The sequence below is a fragment of the Zonotrichia leucophrys genome, chromosome 7 (assembly GCF_028769735.1).
Source record: "Zonotrichia leucophrys gambelii isolate GWCS_2022_RI chromosome 7, RI_Zleu_2.0, whole genome shotgun sequence".
NCBI lineage: Eukaryota > Metazoa > Chordata > Aves > Passeriformes > Passerellidae > Zonotrichia > Zonotrichia leucophrys.
In genome coordinates, this window is record NC_088177.1 from 27,364,449 (window position 1) to 27,385,920 (window position 21,472).

Consider the following 21,472-nt stretch of genomic DNA (forward strand, 5'->3'; position numbering starts at 1 on the left):
AATTTAGCATTTTGTAAGTTCTGAAAATATCTTCTGTCTCAGCCAAATATTTAATTTGCAAATGAAAAATGCACAAAATATATATGTACAAATACAAAAATGTAATCTAGAAACGTATTTTAAATAGTATATTTACCAATCGGAACGATCGAAGGACAGATAATCCTTCTACATTTGCAAGGCCAAGTTCCATTAAACTAAGACTCACAATAAAACCATCAAATATATTCCAGCCCTCTTGGAAATAATAATAAGGATCCATGGCAATTATCTTGAGAAACATTTCTGCTGTGAAAATTCCAGTAAACACCTGCAAGGAAAATACAGTTTCTTACTCCAGTATAGGAAGAAAATATTTAAAAAGTAAAACTAATGGTATCAACACATGCTAAGTTATATTATCAGCAAGAAATTAAATCTGAACATTTTCTCTAGATTTCCATACACTGGAGTTAGGAATAAAATTAATATTTGAAACTTACATATGCATCATAGAGTTTGGGTTATTAATAAAAAGAATGGGAAAATGTGGTTTTTATCTAGCCTGTTAATATGCACGTCTGCCAATACACAGAATATTATCTGATTTTAATGCTAATTTTTATCTACTTAGAGCTCGTCTTTGCCCTTGGACCACATTTGACTTCTAGAAATAAAGATAATTGTTCCTATCATAAACTTATTTTATTAAGAAAAAAGTTATACAGAAAGTTGAGCAGAACTGTTCTTCTTCAGGATGACCTGTGGAAGACATTGTCATTCCATTTCATCATTTCCTTACATCTGTCATGCTTACTGGGTCTTTCCCCTCTAAAATTCCTTGAACACCCAGATCCTTAGGAGGTGCTAGTGAGGAACACAATGGGTGTGGGAATGGAACTGAAAGTTCTTATGATTTGTAACTATTCATCAAATAAAAAAACCCTCCTTTAATGAGCTTCAATGACAGAAGATGAAGATTTTAAAAATCAAAGTGCATATATTGACTCAGTAGATCTTGATTCTGTAAAGTAAGAGTGGTGAAATTTACAAATATCAACAACTTAAATTTAAGTTCAACAATCCCAAACCTCTAAATAGTCAACTTTTTCTTTTATATGAATGTGCATAAGTCACAAAAGAATTAAAGAAAAATGCATTTTACAAACATGGCACATCATGAAAGACTTACAAGGTTTCCTACTGAAAGCACACCACTAAACTGTTCTGTCATTGGGTAGTGCTCCATGGCCATGAACAGGGTGTTCAGGACGATGCAGATGGTAATGGCCAGATCAACAAATGGGTCCATCACAATCAAATTTACAATATGTTTGACTTTTAGCCAGGGAGTACAGCAGTCCCAAATCAAGCAAGTGTTAGCAAATTTATACCAGCATGGTGGACATTTCTGTCTGGATTCTTCCAGTTCTAGAGAGGAAAATGAAAATAAAATTTTAAATATATTTCTCTATTCCAGAATCACCTGGATATTTCTTTGAAACTAAATGCTGTTTTCCAAGGTACTGTTGGTAAATTGTGTTCATATTTTGAAATTGAGACTGCTTTCAGTTAAAAGAAATTAAAATTTAAAATAATCTATTAAAAAAACCCCACACACCAAAATCCACCCCCAAAACAACTATACTAAAGATTCAATAGATAAAAGAACCATTCACAAGCTAATGCTAGATAGAATGCAAAAGAGAAATTTGTCTTAGAATCCTGCCATAAGGTTGGGGATGAGGGGATTGAAAGCAGCCCAGCAGACAGAGTCTTGGGGTTATTGGTGGCTGAAAAATTGCATGTGAGCCAACCATGTCAGTCACAGCCCAGAGAGCCAAAATGCTCCTGGGCAGCATCAAAAGCAGCATGGCCAGAGGGCTGAGGAAAGGGGTTCTCCTCCCCCAGCTGGAGTGCTGTGTTCAGCTCTAGGGTTCCCAGCATGAGAGCAGCTTCAGAGGAGGCCACAAAGATATTCAGGGACAGAGCACATGGCCTATGAAGACAGGCTGAGAGACCTGGGGTTACTTATCCAGAGAAGGGAAGGCTCCAAGGAGACCTTATTGCAGCCTTCCAGCACTTATAATGGGCCTGCAGGAAAGATGGAGAGGGAGCCTTTATCTGGGAGTGCAGTGAGAGGATGAGGGTGTACAGTTTTAAACAGAAAGAAGGTAGGTTTAGATTAGGTAGTAGGCAAAAATTCTTTACTGTGAGAGTGGTGAGGCCCTGGCAGAGGTTGTCCAGGGAAGATGTAGATGTCCTATCCTTGGATGTGTTCAAGGACAGGTTGGATGGGGCTTGGAGCAATCAGCTCCAGTGAAAGGTGTTCCTGTCCATGGCAGGGGGATTGGAACTCTAGATGATATTTAAGGTCCCTTCCAAAAAAATATTTTAAAATATCCTCATGAAAGATAAGCATTTAGAGCAAGCCTGAAGTCAGACAAGTATTTAGGCAGCATTATGGTCCACATGCGCACAACTGCTCTTTATTACCTTCCAATTTTCTATTTGGGCATAGTCATTTAAGCCTCAACATAATGTTTCAACCTTTCTTACAAATAATTGCTTAATTCCATGATTCAGAGTAATTGTATTTAGCCTTACAGAAAGAAGAACATCATCCCTCCTTTGTAAAACAGCAAGTCTATTGAATTGGTAGAAAGGGATTGTTCTACTGCAAGAAACATAGCCATTTTTAAATTGGAAACTTGCTACTTCTACCTCAAACCTATCAGTATGTTGCAAGATTTATTTTTTTCCAAATTTATCAGTCCCAAATAAAAAAATAAAAAAATAAAAAAAAACCACCAAAAAATCCCTCCCCTAACTCCATATAGAAATCTCTTCTTGTCTGTACCCTCTAGGCTGAAATAGCTGCCTTAAAACATCACTACCACTTAATGCATCACACATTTAATAGCACTTTTAAGGCACTGTCATACAAAAAATATCTGTGCTACATACCTTCCATTGTGTTTGTAAGCATGCTGGCTATACTCATTGCTCTTTGCCTTGCACTAGGGTCTGTTAGGTAGTCCATAGGAACGTGGTAAGAACTAGAATGTCTCTTTCTTAAGTCAGTTTCCGTAGTAGTGCCCTGAAAATAAAGCACTGATGAAGTAGCTAATTGATGGTACATTTAATAACACTGTGAGTTACTGTAGAGCTCTACTGGTTTAGAACACTGCTGTCCCACACCATGCTCCAGTTCTGCTGAGGCTCCACAGCAGACTAAGGTATGCCTGACTCTGCAGAGAACAAATAGTCAAACACTGCAGCACATTGCTCTTGTGCCTGAAGAATATGTTTTTAAGTATTTTGCTGAAACAGGGCTGAGATATTAAAGCAGATTTCAGACTAAAAAATGTTTCACAGCGCTTGTCAATGAGCTCTGCTCTAAATATCTTTCTATTTAGGCAGTGAAGTCTTTTTCTAAACATAAAAATGCACAGCCCACACAGCTAGCAGTAAAGGAACTAAACATAAGTGAATTTTCTTAAGATAACTCTTAATTTAGAATAAACTATGAATTTCCTAGCACATTTTCCAGACAAATTAAAAAATATTTAGTAATGCTGACATGAAAAAACCCATAGAAAAATTAGCTATATTACAGTCATAACCCTTGTAAGTTGTACTACCAGGGTAACATCAGAAGTTTCATGTATGGACAGCAGGAAGCTAAATACCAATTTAAAATATTCCATTAGGTAAATGTAATTTTTTTTCCATTTTGATATCCTTTCTGATATACAAGTACAGAACCATCCAGTTGAGTCTAAGCATAATGAATCAATGAGTGAAAGACTACACAAACTAAACTTATTCAATGGTTTACTATGTTATTCTGTTAATTCTTAATCAGTTTGCATGCATTTTCACATATTTAATTTATGAGAGCTGGCAAACTTTAATTTCTCCTTTAGCTTATAGCTGAAATACGTGAGAGGAGCGTTCACAGCTTAGCCAGAAAGGTCATTGTTGCCATGTGACTAAATTTGTGGAAACAGTGACTGATCATACAGGGACAGAACATCATGCCTGAGCTATTGCAGACTTCCTTACATTGCTAGCAGTGGCTGCTTTATCAATCATCACCTCTGGCAGAAGCTGTCCCGTAGGCGATGTCAAAGCTGGCGGCCCCCCAACTAACGACACCACTCCATTGCAGTCCACAGTGCTGTGCATCTTCCCGTTTGCTGGAAGTGCAGGGACTGTTCTGGATGACCTACTGGCCTGGCTGATGTTGCTGTTGCGTCGTTCTCCGTGTCTATGAGGAACAAAGAGAGAATCTCTTCTGCTCTCGTTGTCTTCAAAAGTGCTGTGCTCATCATCAGCAAAGTCATTTTCTGATCCTACATCCTTTGCTCGACCTCTGAAGCTGAAAAGACTTGTTCTGCTGTTGCGCCTTGGGGAAAACAGGGAGCCACGAATGCTCAGCAAAGACTGCAGGCAAATAAAAACAATTATTATCAGATGAAAAGAATTTAAAATACAACAATTTCATACAGAGGAAAAATCCACAATGTCTTAAAGGGTAAGGTCATCTACAAAGAAATGAACTGGTACAGTCCCCCCGCTAATACACTCCCTTTTGGGTAGTAAACAAAGAGCACATAAGTGACAGACAAAGACTAGTTATTCTACTGCTTTGGATTCAGTTTAATCAGAGTAAAAGAAACTGCTTGACAGAATTGTTTCCTCTGCTCTTCTGCCTATGTTATTACCAACTGTTCACAAACTGAATAAGTATATCTAGACACTCTTTACCCCAGGCTGGCATTAGTATGACAGGCTGAGTAAATAAAATTTTAGGCAAATTTTCTGTGACCCAGTCTGCACACAGAAGTAGCTCCTAAATACTGCCTAGTTTAAACAACATACATATCTTTTCAGATATTAAAGTAGACCATAATATAGGTTTCTTCTTTTTAAAAGTCTTAGCTATCCTGAATATGTAACAATTTGCTTGTAATTTTACATAAATAGGTTTGCTAATCTTCATCAGTTTACTCATTGGAGTAAATATTCTGCTATTGGAGGATCTCCTGTATTAGAGTCAAATTAATGCTCTAACCTTACAATTAATTATACATGTTCTTAATTTTAATTCATATCAGTAATTGCCTTGACTTCATTGGTAACTATTAGCACCTGATTTCACCCAAGATCTCTATGAACAGCAGAGATGATACATAATGAAGCAGTGTCTTTGTTTCACTTCTGCAACTTATCTTTGTGTACCTGAGCCCCATTGTATTAGGGACTGCAAAATGCAGAACAAAAAGGCACTCTGCAAAGAACTTATCATTTAAATGTGACACAACAGATGGATACAAAAAGAAAGGGAATACACAGAAGCAAAATTGATGAGTATGATAAACAGTCATCTTAGCTCACCTGAAGTCACTTCCCTGTCAAGTTTTCTGTAGGCAGCATGGTAAAAGAGAGTTTTAAAGAGGGATTTGAGGAAAGCAATGAAGTGTTCTGTGAAAACTCATGGGAGCTTCTTCCAAGCATGAAGGGCAGCATACCAGAAAGAGCTCAAAGAAACTAGTTTGAAAATTTAACAGGAGGTTATGAATGCTGCTTTGGGTCAGTCAAAGCTGAGACTTGTTTACTGTAAGTAGACAAGGTGGGTTGGGAGGAACTTTAGGTACAGTATGTTTTATGATATTAAAAAAAAAAATCTTTAGGTAAATATGTTTACTAGCAGATTAGAGAAAAGCAATGGGATAGGTTAGTGCTCTTTGCAACAACATTTTTGATGAATACAGCAGTAAAGAGGTCCAAGTTAAAAATGATTCACAGTTGTGGGTCCAGAATAGGGTTTAAAAAAAAAAAAGAAAGAAAAGAGAGAGAAAAGTGATCTAGCAAAAGGCCTTGTGGAAATCCTTTGGAAAACTGTCAAAGGGGTACAAGGATCTCCTAAAGCACAACTAAACCAGGAGAATTGAGAGGAGACAAAGTTATGAATGTTAGGAAGAATAAGATTTCAAGAGGAATAAAATGGTCATTTACATTGAAAGAAAATGAAATGCCAAGGAAAAAGTCAAAGATTATATATAAGCCTGAGTTTTTTCTAGGAAAATGGTATTAAAAGCTGGTGAGTGGAATTTCTTTTTAGTCGTTAGAATCCAGAGTGAAAAGGAACTAGGGTTGGAAAACCAGAGGGGAGGTGATTTCTAGACTGTCATAGTCAAACAACTGTAAATGAACTTGGAGATGAAAATGTTAGAACAAGAATTTGTATGAGAAATGCTTAATTCCTGCAGCACAAGATGGATGAGTTGTGCTGCAGTTGAATAAGGCTGCAGTTTGAATGAAGAGATAGGCAAGAATATGCACCTAGGGGATCAGATGGATCTTCAACATGAAGTTGAAGTCAATTGACATGTGTGGAAATTTGTATAAGGAACAGAATGAATCATGAACTAAATTCAGCAATGAAGCCTCACAGAGATTAGCTAGACAGCTAACAACATAAAACAGTGGCAGACCAAGGAGGTGGGGTGGGGGGAAGGGAAGGATACATTACTATTGAGAAAGGAAATACATTAGGAAGTGAGTGGAAGGATTGGCAGAAATAGAAAGCCAGAAACATTATATTCCCACCACAGTCTGGTCTAAGGATGACAGTCCTTAGTAAGAAAATACTGGTTGAAGAGGTCTGAGCTTCTTTGAGAATGGGAGGCTGGAGAAAACAATACATGAAGAGAGTATGAACATTCATGACCTATTAAGGGATGAAACAAACTTTCTAGAGACAGAAATAGAAAAGGATTAAAAAGGCAGGAATGAGTTTAGTAATAATGACTAAAAAGAGGGAGAAAGCAAGTCATGAAGACCAGGGAAAATCGAGAAGATGGAGATAAAAGGAAGAAGCATATAGAGGCACAAAAAGGGGTGGAAAAAGGAGAGAATGTATGTGAGATCTGGATTTGCAGTGCTAAGGGGAGAGTGAGAAGTGGGCAAATGAAGAGGAGCTTTGAAAACTGTAGGAGATAACATTACAAAACTATCAAATGAAATAAATGTCTGGATGGGAGATGCAGATGGCATTCTGAGTCACTGATGTTTCAATGTAAGAGAACACATGCAGAGACACTTTGCCACACACATTTCCACCTTCTTTAAGATAACACAATTAATGGTCTCACATCAATTAATTTCTTAAATTTCACATGAGCATTAATTTCTATTAAGCATCCCAAATTTTAATATTCTTCTCATTTGAAACATCACATTTTGTATGTATGCACCCTGTTTTGAAGCTACTCATCATGCTGAATACATCCAACTTGGTGGGGAGATAGGTCCATTTTAACTAAGAAGCTTGAAATATAGCTTCTATTAATTAGTATATGTAATTTTGATTTTTCACACAGGAATTCAGAGTAAAACCAAAATCTCTCAAATTCTTGGTTTCATATTTGGCTGCAAGTTTTTACTTGGTTAGTCTTTGATTTAGGATATTAATGAATCTGCGGTATCTTGCAAGAATTAACCAAACTGCTATACAGTGCTTTCTTTATATGATGAGTAGACAAAAAAGGTGTTTAAGAGGTAATAATACTATGGTACCTGATGTGGGGAAGAGAATCTCTTTTCATATGTCAATCTATTCCCTTCAATGGAAAATCGGAAACCTTTCTTTTTGATGCTGTCCTCTGATTCCGATTTGTGAAATTCTTCCCCATCCTTCTCCTCGCCTTCAGACTGTTCTTTCTGCTTTTTTTTCTTTCTTCTATTCCTTCTCTCTTTAGCACTCTTTGAGCTCAGCTTTGATGCCTCAGAAGAACTTTCGGAGAATCCACCTATTCCACCTACTCCACTATAATCTCTTGAGTCAGCTGCTGCAGCTGCTGCCGCCGCCTATACACACAAGCACATGTGCAATTTACAGCATTTATACAAATACATACCCTGCTCACTATTTCAAATTTATTGCCACTCTTAAAGAAACTATTATTTTGAAATAAAAGCAGTGTTTCACTTCACCAAACCCAGCATATCATAAGAAGTGTAATTTGTGAAATACTACAGGAACCGTAATTTGCCAATGCTCCATAAACCAAGAGCAAGAGTAACCCAAGGGAAAACTGTGCTGTCAAAAAAACAAGTTAAAAAACATCTGTTTCAGATTGAAGCAATATGCTGCAATGATTTTTTCATCTGAAGCACTATGTAAAAATAAAGAATCAAGGCTCAAAAAAATGGTAAAATCCCCGTTAACTGGAACCAACACTTTCTTATAACATTTTGATGGGTTTTGAATACTCCCTAGTCTATTAAAGATCTTGTGTAATGCTGATATGTCAGCTTTGCAAATAACAATCAGAGATTTGTGTTAAACTATCCACTATTACATACTTGTTGCTGTTTGATTTTCAACACATGTGGAGCATTTCATTAACATTTATTTACAAGGTGTGGTAAAAAACAGGAAAAAGAATATCTCCCAATTCCCCCCAACACATAGCAATTGATCAATGAAACATAAAACGCTGACTGCTGCCTTTAGTCATGTGCCTATACGGAAGACATAGTTCAACTTCTGCCCTATGAGGCCACATGCCAAGAAGACATATAAATTTTTCTATTAAAGATTTGAGAGCCTTCAAAAAATGAAACGTAATTTCAAAGCAGCATGTAATCATTACATTTGTATAAAAGAAGTGTTTTCTTCGGTTTCTCCACTTTTCCCAACTCTCTTTAACTATGTCTTTCTGCTGTGAGAGATGGGCAGGGAGTAGAAAAAAGCCAAATATTGCTGAAGGGAGTAGAAAAAAAACCTAATATTGCTGAAGCACCATCACCTACAATAGTTTTGCTTCTGTTACTTATATAAGCACAATTACTCTTTGGATTTTTTTCCACATCTCCACCTCCATTTCAGACAATCACAGAATGGTTGAGGTTGCAAAGGAACCTCTGGAGGTCATCATGTCCACCTCTCCAGCAGACAGGGTCACCTAAAGCAGGTTGCCCAAGGACCATATCCAGATGGCTTTTGATTATCTCCACAAGAAATCTGGACAACTTTTTAAGTGCTCCAATAAAAAGTTAATTTCCATCTCCAGTTTGAAAACCCAGTGCTTTAGCTTTTTGGTTATTATTTTTTGTCACAAAATTAACAGGTTCAATCAAACCAGCAAAACCAGTGCAATGGAAAACATCAGAGATTGTTTACAATATGAAGAAATTGATGAGGCAAAGTAATATATTGTTAGAAGTAGGGGAATAAAAGTTTTCTCATATGCGGACCTAAAGCCCATGTTAACAGTCATGCATGGACTGAGGAAATTTTACTTTACAGGGATACCTGAGCTTCTTCCTGTTGCTTTTTAAGTTGTTCCAGCATTTGCTGAAATTCTGCCTCTTTCTGCTCTGCTTCTTCCATTGTTGCTTGATTCTGTTCTTCATAGGCCATGGCAACCACAGCCAAGATCAAGTTGATTAGGTAGAAAGAACCCAGGAAAATGACCAAAACAAAAAATATCATGTATGTCTTCCCAGCAGCACGCAGTGTCTGGAGAAAAAGCGATAATACACTCTTTAAAAAGACTTTAACTATTGTTGTATAATAAGTTAATCTCTATGTTATACTTTAGATATATAAGATTGATTTATGTTAGCACAAGATTATTCAGTTAATTTTTCCTTATAGAAATAACATTATATCCTAGATACATATGAAAAAGTTTTGTGTCTACAATTGTCAAGGTAAATCCAGTTCTGAATAGCTCAGAACTTATACGAGTAAGAATCTATACATCTACATTACTGCCTTTAAATTTAACAGTAGGTGGGGCCACTGATCAGCATCTTACCTTCCTGTCTCATCAGTCTCAAACTACACTGCCACAAAAATAGTGCATTATACAAAATGTTACAGTGGAGAAAATTATAGTCCTTCAAGTAAGGATATTTGTAGTTCAGGGACAAGGTGTAACTTTTTCAAACAAAACAAATTTTTACTAGACTGCAAATCAATTAAACATAGCATCTCTTTACATCATGCATGGGTAAGAAACTTTGACAACTTAAATTCATGTATTCATTTAGGTAAAAAAAACCAATAATGCTTAACCATCCTCATAAAATAACAGCTATTCCCTATAATGTATTGAAGAAGCACATCGGAACCTAAATCGTGAATAAGGGCCTTATTGTTTTAGACAACAGTTTACATATATGAAATTAAAGACAATTTCTGTTCCAAAGGCCTTAGGGACAAGTGAATGAAAATAACTATGCAAATACTATGTAGTAATGGTATTGGTGATGGTGCTGTTTATTTTAATAAGTCCTCACCAGCTGGTAAAGATTCTCCCAAAAGTCCTGAGTCATCAATCGAAACAGTGACAAGAATGCCCAACTGAATGTATCAAAACTTGTGTAGCCATAGTTGGGGTTTCTACCAGCTTTCACACATATATATCCTTCTGGGCATTGACTACAAAAGAAGAGGAAATGCTATTTTTAACAACTACTCTATATTACGATATGCTGCAGTAAAACAAAATTGTTCAGGAGTACCAGATGCTAATGAAATTATGAACAAGTAAAACGTCATTCTACATACCTAAGATAAAAATATATAGCTTATAAATTTTCACTTTTTAATTCTACTTCCTAATCATATTTCAATACTTTAATAATATAACCAATAGTATTCTACCCTTCTCCACAAGTTTTCATAACACATCTCCATCAGGACAAAAGAATACCAAGTAGCATGGCTGATAAACAGTTGTTAGCAAGTTGGCAGCAACACTTATGCACAGATCATTCATGTGATTACCTTTACAAAAGTAGCCTAAGAGGCAGATGGAAGTGCCTGTGTAAATTCAAATCACAGAGATGGTTGTATTTAGGTATAGCTTCAAATGCAAAACATTGATAATTTGCAACTCTACACTTGATATTAAAGTTGACTACCTGAGCTATTCTAAGTAGCTTATTATTTGTCTTTGATGCATAATGAAAAATGATGATCATTTTCTTACCCTGCATCTGAGCTATTGCCACAGAGCAGTGCATCATTTTGTCCTTCCAAGAAGTAGAAATGACCTTTTAAAAAAATCAAAAAGGTGATGAGAAATATAATATTTATGCCTAATGAAAATTGAGCAATCATATAGACTTTTACACGTGAAAGAAACTAGCAGAGCTAACAAACTGTTCAACTGCAATATATAGTGGTTAGGAATGAAAAAAGCATGGAAAGTATTGTTTTATCAGGAAAATTACTTTCTACAGAATCTTCAAGTTAGCCTTTCTTTAGAAAACAAAAAGTTAGTTATGCAGTTAATTCTTGGCAACCTAACCAAATTATAAGATACAAGGGGAATATCAAATTGTGTATGCTAGCAAATAAAAAAACACCAGGAAAATGAAGCAAAGGATGAGAGCAATTCTGTGACCTAATTCGTGCCTTTTGATAGAACATTTAGTACTATTCATATATAATTATCAATTACATATTATTTTATCCAAGTATTCCTTTAAAAAACCTGAACTATTAGGGATGACATTTCTTCTGTGTGCTCAGCACTGGTGAGGCCACATCTCAAGTACTGCGTCCAGTTCTGGGCGCAACAGTTTAGATAGGACATTGAGGTGCTGGAACAGGTCCAGAGAAGGGCACTGAAGCTGGTGAAGGTTGTGGAGCACAAGAGCTGTGAGGCGCAGCTGAGGGAGCTGGGGGTGTTGAGCACAGAAGGATCAGGGGCCCTTGTCACTCTCTACAACTCCCTAGAAGGAGGGTGTACCCAGGTGGGCGCCGGTCTCCTCTCCCAGGCACCCAGTGACAGGATGAGAGGGCACAGCCTTAAGCTGTGCCAGCGCAAGTTTAGGTTGGACATAAGGAACAATTTCTTCACAGAAAGGGTGGCTGGGCACTGGAACGGGCTGCCCAGGGAGTTGGTGGAGTCACCATCCCTGGAGGTGTTTAAGAAGACGGGATGTGGCACTCAGTGACATGGTCTAGTTGACTAGGTGGTGTTAGGTCAGAGGTTGGGCTAGATGATCTCAAAAGTCTTTTCCACCCCCATTGATTCTGTGATAACACAACATGTTCAAGAAATCTCTAATTGGACCTTGATTTGAGCAGCTGGGGGAGAAACCAGGTGTTTATTGTACCTTACACAAAACTAATACACAAAATTCTGTAGCAGAGGAATGTACTTGAACATTTAGGCTAACTATTAAGATGAGGTAAAAAATAATTTAAAGTGACAGAAGGCCTAAATACCCCCAACACACTCTTCTTTTTTATTTTATTTTTCTTCCTTTGTAGCAGAAAAGGAAACACATTTTGCCATCAATTCCTAGTTTGTGATTCTTAGGGTAAAAATGGGAATCTCTAATGGAGATTTTTTAGTCAGGTGGCACATTAAGCTAAAGTTGCCAGAACTAGGTATGTTCTGGCTGTTCTCAGGAAGCAGATGGTTCCGTGAGATTCACTGCCAGCTGGCATGGACTAACTTAGCTGGCATGAGCTAACTGAGGGCTAATGCTAAACAGGCAAGCAGGGAATTGCAACCAGTTCCTACTGACTGCTTCTACTCTGTCACCACCAGTATACAATAGAGGCAGCATAAAATCTGCTTATTTTAAAGAGAGAGAAATTATGTCCATAATTTATATATCTGCAATTCTAGTCCCAGATATCATATAAGAAATCAATGCATTTTCAGACATTCTGGTAATCACAGAGTCACAGCCTGTGAGTGACCCCTACTTAAAAAGAAGTTTAAAAATGCCTGCCCACAGGCTCCAAGCAGAACTTGCAAAACCCTCTGTGGGCCTAATCCACATTCTTTTGTAGCACAGCTCCACTTTCAGTCCACTTCTTTGGAAAACAAACAAGATTCTTTTAATACAAAAATAATAATGCTAAATCAATAAAAACAGTAAATATGAGTTTGTAGAAAATATGCCACATACAAAACTATTCCTGTCTCCTGCCAGCTTTATAACAGAACAGTCATGGGTACAAGTCCTACATAACACTTCCAGATACAAATAAAGGAAATGTGTTCTAACTGGAAATATCACAAAACAATTGAAAAAAGTTCTTAGAGAGCTATTGCCAGTGATACAATGTCAATTCATTAAGGAACCTCTCAGAAGATCTCCCAGGCATCTATGCCAGACATGGTTTTCTAATAAGTTTCATTACCAACTCAAGACACAATAGAAAAATAATGCATCAAGTATTCTGAAGACATAAGGCTAGGAGAAAAGGTATTTGAAATTTAAAATGACCTTTACAAATTGACAAGTTTGTCCAAAAGCAATTGGATTTATTCCAATAGAGAGAAGTGGAAAATGCTACACTTGGCAGGGCAAAATCAAATAGGTAAATACAAAATATCAGGATGTAGCTGCAGCCACCACTGTACAAAAAGATGCAGTAACTGTCACAAAATACAAACTGTTTGTGAATCAACAAATACAGTGCTGATATAAAAATGACTTAATTTTGAAATGTGCTAATAGGAATGTTGCATGGTGGCATGAGGTAAAGACAAAAATCAGAAGTAATTGCTAGAGGAGTAAGCACCCAATTTAAGGATCTCATAAAAAGAAAAAAAACCATGCAAACAAAAATAAAAACAATAAGACGAAAAAAAAACCAGACAAACTGGAAAGATTGAAAAAAAGAATAAAAAATGAAAATAGGTATAGAAAATGCAAAACAGCAAATAGGATTACTTGCCTTAGGAAAGACCACAAATGCAGAGAATAAGAGTTTTTAAACTGTATAAAGACTAATATAAAGTAGTCTATGATTATCTTAGTCCAGAGCAGATGTAGTAATATAGTCAATCAGAAATTAGGAAAATGTAGGTCAGATATTTAGAAAAAAACCCCTTTCTATTTGTGTGACATAGTACCAGAAACAACTAAAGGGGAATGGAATGGAATCTGTTCTTCAGATGGCTTTAAGAATAGGTTATCACCCAAAATTTCTGCATGACATTTGTATATTTCAAGCATGCTGAGATGATAAGTATATTAAAAGATTATGAGGCAATAAGACTTGGATCTAAAAGCATTTAGTTCTTAACTGAGGTTCCCTAACTTTCATTGATATAGTCACCAGTTAAAATAGACATACAGACTTTATTAAAAACCTGTAACACCTAATTATGAATACATTAAATATACTAAAAACTCTAAAATAAATAGAAGAGGCTGAACAGAAAAATGGGAGAGATTAACAACATGAAAGACAGAATAGCAATCTAATATAGATATGTTCAGAGTCGTTCTATCTGAATTTTTAAAGATGTTTTGTTAACACAGTAGTAACATTAACTACCTAAAATGGTGGAAATAGTGTATTATGAGGTACAAAAGAGAAAAAAGTGCTCATTTCTTGATTTTCCAAAGAGAAGAAACAACTTAAAAGACAGCAATAGGGAATCTAGTTCTTATTTTGCAAGTAAGAATCTTGGGGTAAATCACTGGCATTCTCTTAAAGGAATGTCTATGCTGTGCAAGGGCGTGTGGGGCAAAGCCACTCACCCAACTCCAGAAGGAACAACAATTCCTTTAATTCTATATTTACGTGCTCTGGCAGGATTCCTGGGCTAGCTGATGTTCACATGTGGGCTTATGAGACTGGGCACTACCTTGCACTAACCTAGCTGTTACATTTCAGATCACACTGTTTCAAGAGGCTTGAAGCTAGCATGGAAATTTCTGGTTTATGCTGCAATGTGATTTTAATCTAAAAGTCGTATTCAGTGAAAGAAAAAGATATTTTGCTACCCAATATAATGTTATGAATGTTAAATTATATAATGACTATGCTTTTATTTATTAGAGAGAAATGAGTGCTTTTATGTCTCTTGGCCATATTACACACTTTTAAAGGCAAGAGAAAGATACTGATGTTCTCAAATCTGATTAAATCAATACTAGAATATCAATGCAGTAGATAATATAATTAACTCTTACTTTTGTCTTCGATGTATTCATCCCAGTTAAATATTGTCATTGTTGCATTAATAAATGTTCCATTTTCACCTATAGAGCTATTAAAGATGGAAATAACAGTTGTTTCAAAAGTAGAATTGTCTGGAGGCCACTGCAGGCATTTATTCCTTAGGTTGCCCATGAACAGCTGCAGCCCTATCAGCGCAAATACACTCAGACAAAACACAGTCAGGATCATCACATCTGAGAGCTTCTTCACAGACTGAATCAGGGCTCCTACAATGGTCTTCAGGCCTGCAAAGAGAAAAGATTTTTATTATGATGTTAAATAAATAATAAACGCTCACAAAAAATCATGTGACTTTTTTCCTGATAAAGATATCATGCAAAAAGACTAGTAATTTGTGACACAATAATTTTAAAGAAAAGCTCTATTATTTGGAAAGATGAATGAGAATATGTAAATTTATACTTATTTCATAGTGTAAAAAAACAAAAATAGATAATACCAAACACATTGTTTTTGCCAAAACAAGTGATTATATTATTCATGCTATATCTCAACCCTACATAAAATAGCATTGTTTGCTTTTGCTGATGCTTCTTGCCCAAACCTTTCTTTTATGAACTTTTGCAATGTATTCTATATTAATGTAACCCCATTGTAAAGACATTATATGTGCACATTGAAATGATACCATAATAATCTTGTTACAATATATGAGGGGTGATGGTTTGGAGAAGAAAGACATCTTTGGAACAATACCCCATGCATGGCCCATGCTATCCTTTAGAGTTTGTTTTTTTTTTTTTGACATAACTTAAAACTGAATTAAGTTGCTATATCAAGTGCCTCCAATAAATGAGAAAATTTGCATCAGTATGAAAGCTTAAAATTAACTTATATTTAAAACATATAAAGGAAAGCTTGATGTCATAAGATGCAAATCACATAGGCTGTTTACTGCAAATATCTCATGCAAGAATTTGTTAAACTCAAAGGCTGATTTTTTTTTTTGAGAAGAAAATACAATTAATACAAGCATGAATCAATTTAAATAAATTACATCTTGATTCCTGCTTTTTTGGTTTGTTGACAATGTGTAGCAAACAAGGCTTATGATTGAAAATGTGAGTACAGCCTTTGTAGAACAAAAGTCAGCCTCGGTGTTTAACCTCGCTCTCACCTGGAATGACTGATATTGTTTTCAAAGCTCGGAGAACTCTGAATGTTCTCAACGCTGAGACATTGCCCAGGTCCACAAACTCTGTCACATATCTGTAATAGGGGAGTTCACACACAAACACAATGACAGCACACAAATAACAGTTGGAGATACGAGGGGCCTAACACCTGACACCAACTACTTCTTACCTGGAATTACAGAAATAGTTTTCAAAGCTCTCAATACTCTGAAAGTTCGAAGAGCTGAAACATTGCCTAGGTTTACAAATTCTGTTACATACCTGTAGGATTAAATCACAATTACTCAGAATTGAGGCAGATTTTATTCTATTTGCTTGGGTCTTTGAGCAAGACCTTTTCACCGTTCACCATATTTTGCCTGTGTTATAAATATACTTCTGGCCATAAAATTAAATTAAGTTTTATCATAATAAATCACACTGACTCGATGTTTGAAAACTAATCTGGTCAGCTATTAGCAGGAAGTCAAAAGGATTCCTTTAATTCTGGTATGCAGAAAGGAGACAGGATATGAACAGTTCAGGGTGACGGCATTCACAATCCTAATGGGCTGGCACACCATGCTGGCCTCCGCAGCACATGCTTGGCTAGAAATACTAAAATGTGTAAAAGAGTAGAAGAAACATATTGAAACTGCAGGAAGTCCAGGCTCCAAATATTCTGGCTGACAAGATATGAGGCAATTTTTAGTCACTAATCTCATGCTACCAGAAAGAATTCTTAATTAAAAAAATAAGTAGAAGACTTACGCAAATGTAATGACAGTGAAATCTAGCCAATTCCATGGGTCACGGAGAAACGTAAAATCTTCTAAACAGAAGCCCCTTGCAAGAATTTTAATAAGTGATTCAAAGGTATAAATTCCAGTGAATGTGTATCTGAGGAAAATATGCAAGACAGAGTTTATAGATCACGTTATTTTTGCAGTTTATTCTCTCTAGTTGTTTTATTCTCATTTTCTTCTCATTAAGTAGCATAAGAAATAATGGCAGTTACAACCAACTTTAACATCTGCATAATTTATACCATAAGAAAAGAGGAATGAAATTAGGATTAAAAGTCTGATAACCCACATCTTAAATCTAACTTCTACATTCTATGCAATAAGACAGATGCAAAATTCCCAGTTACTTCATTGGTGCATGTTTATGACCAGTCTGAATCCATGTTATAACGAAACACAGAGATGTATTATGTTAGGATTTTAGAAGTTACTTTCAGGCTAAAAATTCCTTTCTTCATTTTTTTTTTAATGCTGAAATGTTGCTTACTCCCAAAAGTTGGCAAGTGCCAACCCTCATGTCTTCATTGCTCTGTAACTGTGCTATGGAGTAGATATATCCAGTACTTTACTTTCAGCAAGAGAGATGTAGTACTGGAATCAAACAAGTGCAAGAACAACCAAAATTATTTATGAATGCCAATAAAATTTTGACTAAAAAATGTGGTTGAAATGTAATTTAATTCTAGCATTCTGAGTAATTTCAATCTTCTGTGTCCAAGTGATGTCATCCTGAAATTTAATTTAATTTATATCTGTAATGAAAAGGAATTCAAATTAAACTGCTCAAAAAGCTTACTCTAACTGAGCTAGCCTGAAAACAATTTTCCAATATGAAATTTTTTCCATTCAATTACTAAAAAATTTATTTCCTACAGAACTTTACTCCACAGATGAGGACATCCATTGTAACTCTAACTGGCACAATATACAGACATGAAGAAATATTCAAGCAATGAATTTTCATCATAAATATTTACTACATGCTAGGCATCCTCAATACATAGAGACTTACACTGAACTCAAAATGAGAATGTCTTGTTGAAACCTTAATAGCCCTATGGTGTTTTGATTTCTGGATATTAAACAGGTATGGATCAGCCCAAGCAGTAGAGAATGTGAAAGAAGCAGCAGAAAGGAAGCACAAGAACTGTGTTTCACACTGTGGCCTGCAGTTTGGAACTGTCATTGTGTATCGACACTTCGAAGCTAATTGGACCAATTAGCCAAGCAGTCATCATTTTGCACCAATGATTAACTAACCATTTCAATACTTTTTTAATGGCTAATTCTGCATACAAGTTTTCCACTGTTAGATTGGTTTTGGTAAGAGAAAGCTGCACTGTGATCAACACAGCCATCCATAAGATGATTCCTTTATGTGTAACAGTTATTGCAACAGAGATGAAAGACTGAATTTCCCTGCATTCTTGCACAGATGTGATATAGAACACAGTCAAAAATATTTATAATCCACTTTTTCTGTATGATCATAAGAATAGCTTTTCTTGCATTTTCCTTCTAGTACTGCAAACAGAGGAAGGACATTAAAGAACTTGTCATGACACAATTATATGTATTTAATGTTACAGCAAAGGAAATAGCATCAGAACAGCTGTTGATAGGATATCCCATCAAGGTAGCTGCTGCCAGGGGAAGCCATCCTAATATAATTTACAGCAGTTTATTTCTGATTATTGGATATTATTCAGAGAAAATCCATTTAACTTACTCTACATTCTTTGTCCAGTCTGGAGGGTTACTCATGGTCATAAATACGCAGTTGGTCAAAATAGTGCACATGATAAGCATGCTGAATAATGTAGGCTAAGAGTTAAGGAACATAAGCCAGAAAATGTCATAAAAAGAGTATCAAATAACACACTGCTTTGGTAGATTTTCACTATCAGGAGCTATCTATTCCTCTACTGCTCTTTTAATAGCCAGGGAAAAGCCCTGAATATGTTAAAGCTTTCATTCCCTGTTTTATAGCCACAAGAAAACAATCATACACTAAAAATTAGAAAATCTGAAAGGTATTTTAAAAAAGCACCCCAAGTCAAAAATATTTTTTCTTATTGAACAGAAATGTCACCCTTTGAAGTATTAGCTTCTAATTTCATGGAATAACACAAAAAGTATTTCTTTTAGATTATCTAGAAAAATCTGAACTGCTTCATGCATGCAAAGAAATGAAAAATACATTTTCTTCACTGTAATGTTTTATCATAAAATTGGGCATGTATCAACATTTTTCCTTATCACTATGATACACTGAAAGCCAGCTGCCACATAATAGGAGAGAACATAGGGAAATCTTAGTGAGAAAAGTATTCTCTTGCTGTTATTTCATATATGACTTTCGTAATATAGATGCTTTTGGGAGGGGAAGGCACACGTGATTCTCAAAAACATAAATCCAAATAGAATTCCAGAACAGGTCCATGTCACTCTGAATCTACAACCTTTTTTTCTCAGAACTGCTGACATTCTTCTAATATACAAAAAAACCACAACCATCAAAATGAGAACCATGCAGATAAACCATGAAACGCCCACATGATGGCACCAACACCTAAAGCTACAGAGAGGACAAAGCTCGAGTTTGAGAACAGCTGCAGGTTCTTGTGGTGCTCCTAAATAGAAATCCAAATACAATGGGGTGAGAAGTACTGTGAGGTTCCCCTTGAAAACTTTTCTTTGCATGTCTATGCTAATAAAAAAATCTTTAAGTGATAATGATACCTCTACCTTCTGAGCTGTCAAAAAACTGTAGCATTATATTCAACAATATAACAGGTTTTGGGTTTTCTGCGCAATGAATATATTTTAAATCCTTTATGAGAAACCAGCTTTCCATTATGGAATTCACATATGAACAGAGCAAAAGAGAAATAAATGTATGTATTTTTAATATTAAAAACCCATGCTACAAGTGTTTCACCAGCCTGTACTTTACATAGGCTTTCAAAACCCTTTTTGATGAAATGTCCACTTGGAGTTGCAGATCCTCACTATGCTATCATTAGTGGAAAAATAATTATAATACACCTTACCATAAATTTAAACAACATGTTTTAGAATTCTGACTTTGGTGACTAGCCCTTCACCACCACCTCAGTGCCACAGTCTTCTATTATTCCCCATAACTCAATAAAATAATGCTTCAGAATATGGTAAAGAGTGTCATATAATTGAAAAATAATTATTTGTAATGGCACCTGTAGCAAAAAAATTGAAAATAGGCTATGTAGTATCATGATTGTTTTGGAAGTCATTTGTAGGCTAGGCATTGATAACAATGTCTAACAGATACCAACCACTGTAATTGTCAGTCTTCCAGTATACCAAGACTGAAAAAAGTCCTTTCAAAATTTAGTCTACATAATCTTAGGATACCTATATGCAATGCTAACACAAAGCTACTTTCAGTGTGCTTATGTTAGACTTCTGTAAATACAAGTGTGCAAACATTTGTATTCTTTCCTTATTAAGTAAGCTTGCTTTCTGAAGTCAATGACTTCATGGCTCATGTTGGTATTTGGGATCAGACCAGTGGGATGCCTACCATAGTCTGCTATTAAAACACAGAAAAAGGCAAAATAATAGTTAAGTAATTATAATAATTTAGCTTTTCAAATCTCTACCTGCAATTGGAAATCTCATGACCTTCTTGAAGACTGAAATTAAAACATCAATAGGCTTACAAGTGTATAATGCAATAATGATCAAGAAATTAAACAGACAGGTGGGATACATACAAGACTGAGAACGAATAACAAAACAAAAAATCTAAGCTGTGTTATGAATCTATCTTTCTGTAAGTGTTATCTGAATCAGAAAATGAAAAGGAATAATGAAACCATATTTTCACTAAATACTCATGCAAGCACAGATCTGGGATCAAAGATTTGATTTTAATATACAGTGTTAGGGAAGAACTGAAAGTATTCCAAGCAATATATCTGCAGTTTATGAAAAATGTGGAGGAGGGGAAAGATGAAAAAAAGATGTGAAGATTACAGAAAAAAATAAGAGGGACGGAAAAATTATGTGGGGGAAGAAAGAAGATACAGAAATTGTAAAGGATGATGACTGGTTGTCTGGCTTCTGGTTTTGCTATATTAGGATCCAGCAATGAACAGAAATGAAAAAGAGAATGAGAAAAAGAACAGAAGACAGAAATAGTAGAGAGAAGAGGGACAAAGCACTACCAATCACATTGATCCTGGGACATGTGCCAGAGAATGATTTAAATACTAAGTAACATCTCATTCATTACAGTTTTAGACTAACCACTTGAAAAGGATATGAATGTACCAAAATCTTAATAGCTATTTTTCTAAGAGGATTGAAAGGAGTTAACATGTACAGGGCAGAGGTGGCACTGAATCGGAATATTGCCTTCCCTTTATTTAATACTATAAAGGTCTGGAAAAAGAAAAAGAGAATGAAAACATGCATTTAGAAGATACCAAGTTACAAACCCTGAATCATTTTCATTTCATCATTAATCATATTTGTTCAATATGCTCTATTTGCATTGA

General features: G+C 35.6%; 1 protein-coding gene across 4 annotated transcripts in view; it reads right to left on the bottom strand.

Annotated features, from left to right (window-relative positions):
• Positions 1–21,472, bottom strand: part of SCN2A (sodium voltage-gated channel alpha subunit 2) — a 73,574-nt gene that overhangs the window by 28,888 nt on the left and 23,214 nt on the right. Inside the window, exons 3-15 of one of the 4 annotated variants that reach the window (XM_064717631.1) lie at positions 21,236–21,356; positions 18,658–18,745; positions 16,894–17,022; positions 16,125–16,216; positions 14,959–15,231; positions 10,995–11,058; positions 10,300–10,441; positions 9,308–9,514; positions 7,567–7,857; positions 4,081–4,428; positions 2,947–3,079; positions 1,172–1,410; positions 137–310 (exon numbers count right to left, since the gene is read on the bottom strand). In XM_064717631.1, coding sequence (XP_064573701.1) covers positions 137–310; positions 1,172–1,410; positions 2,947–3,079; positions 4,081–4,428; positions 7,567–7,857; positions 9,308–9,514; positions 10,300–10,441; positions 10,995–11,058; positions 14,959–15,231; positions 16,125–16,216; positions 16,894–17,022; positions 18,658–18,745; positions 21,236–21,356 — 2,301 coding nt within the window. Of the gene's footprint in view, positions 1–136; positions 311–1,171; positions 1,411–2,946; positions 3,080–4,047; positions 4,429–7,566; positions 7,858–9,307; positions 9,515–10,299; positions 10,442–10,994; positions 11,059–14,958; positions 15,232–16,124; positions 16,217–16,312; positions 16,405–16,893; positions 17,023–18,657; positions 18,746–21,235; positions 21,357–21,472 lie in introns of all 4 variants that reach the window. The other 3 variants (XM_064717629.1, XM_064717632.1, XM_064717630.1) reach the window with 3 other exon arrangements.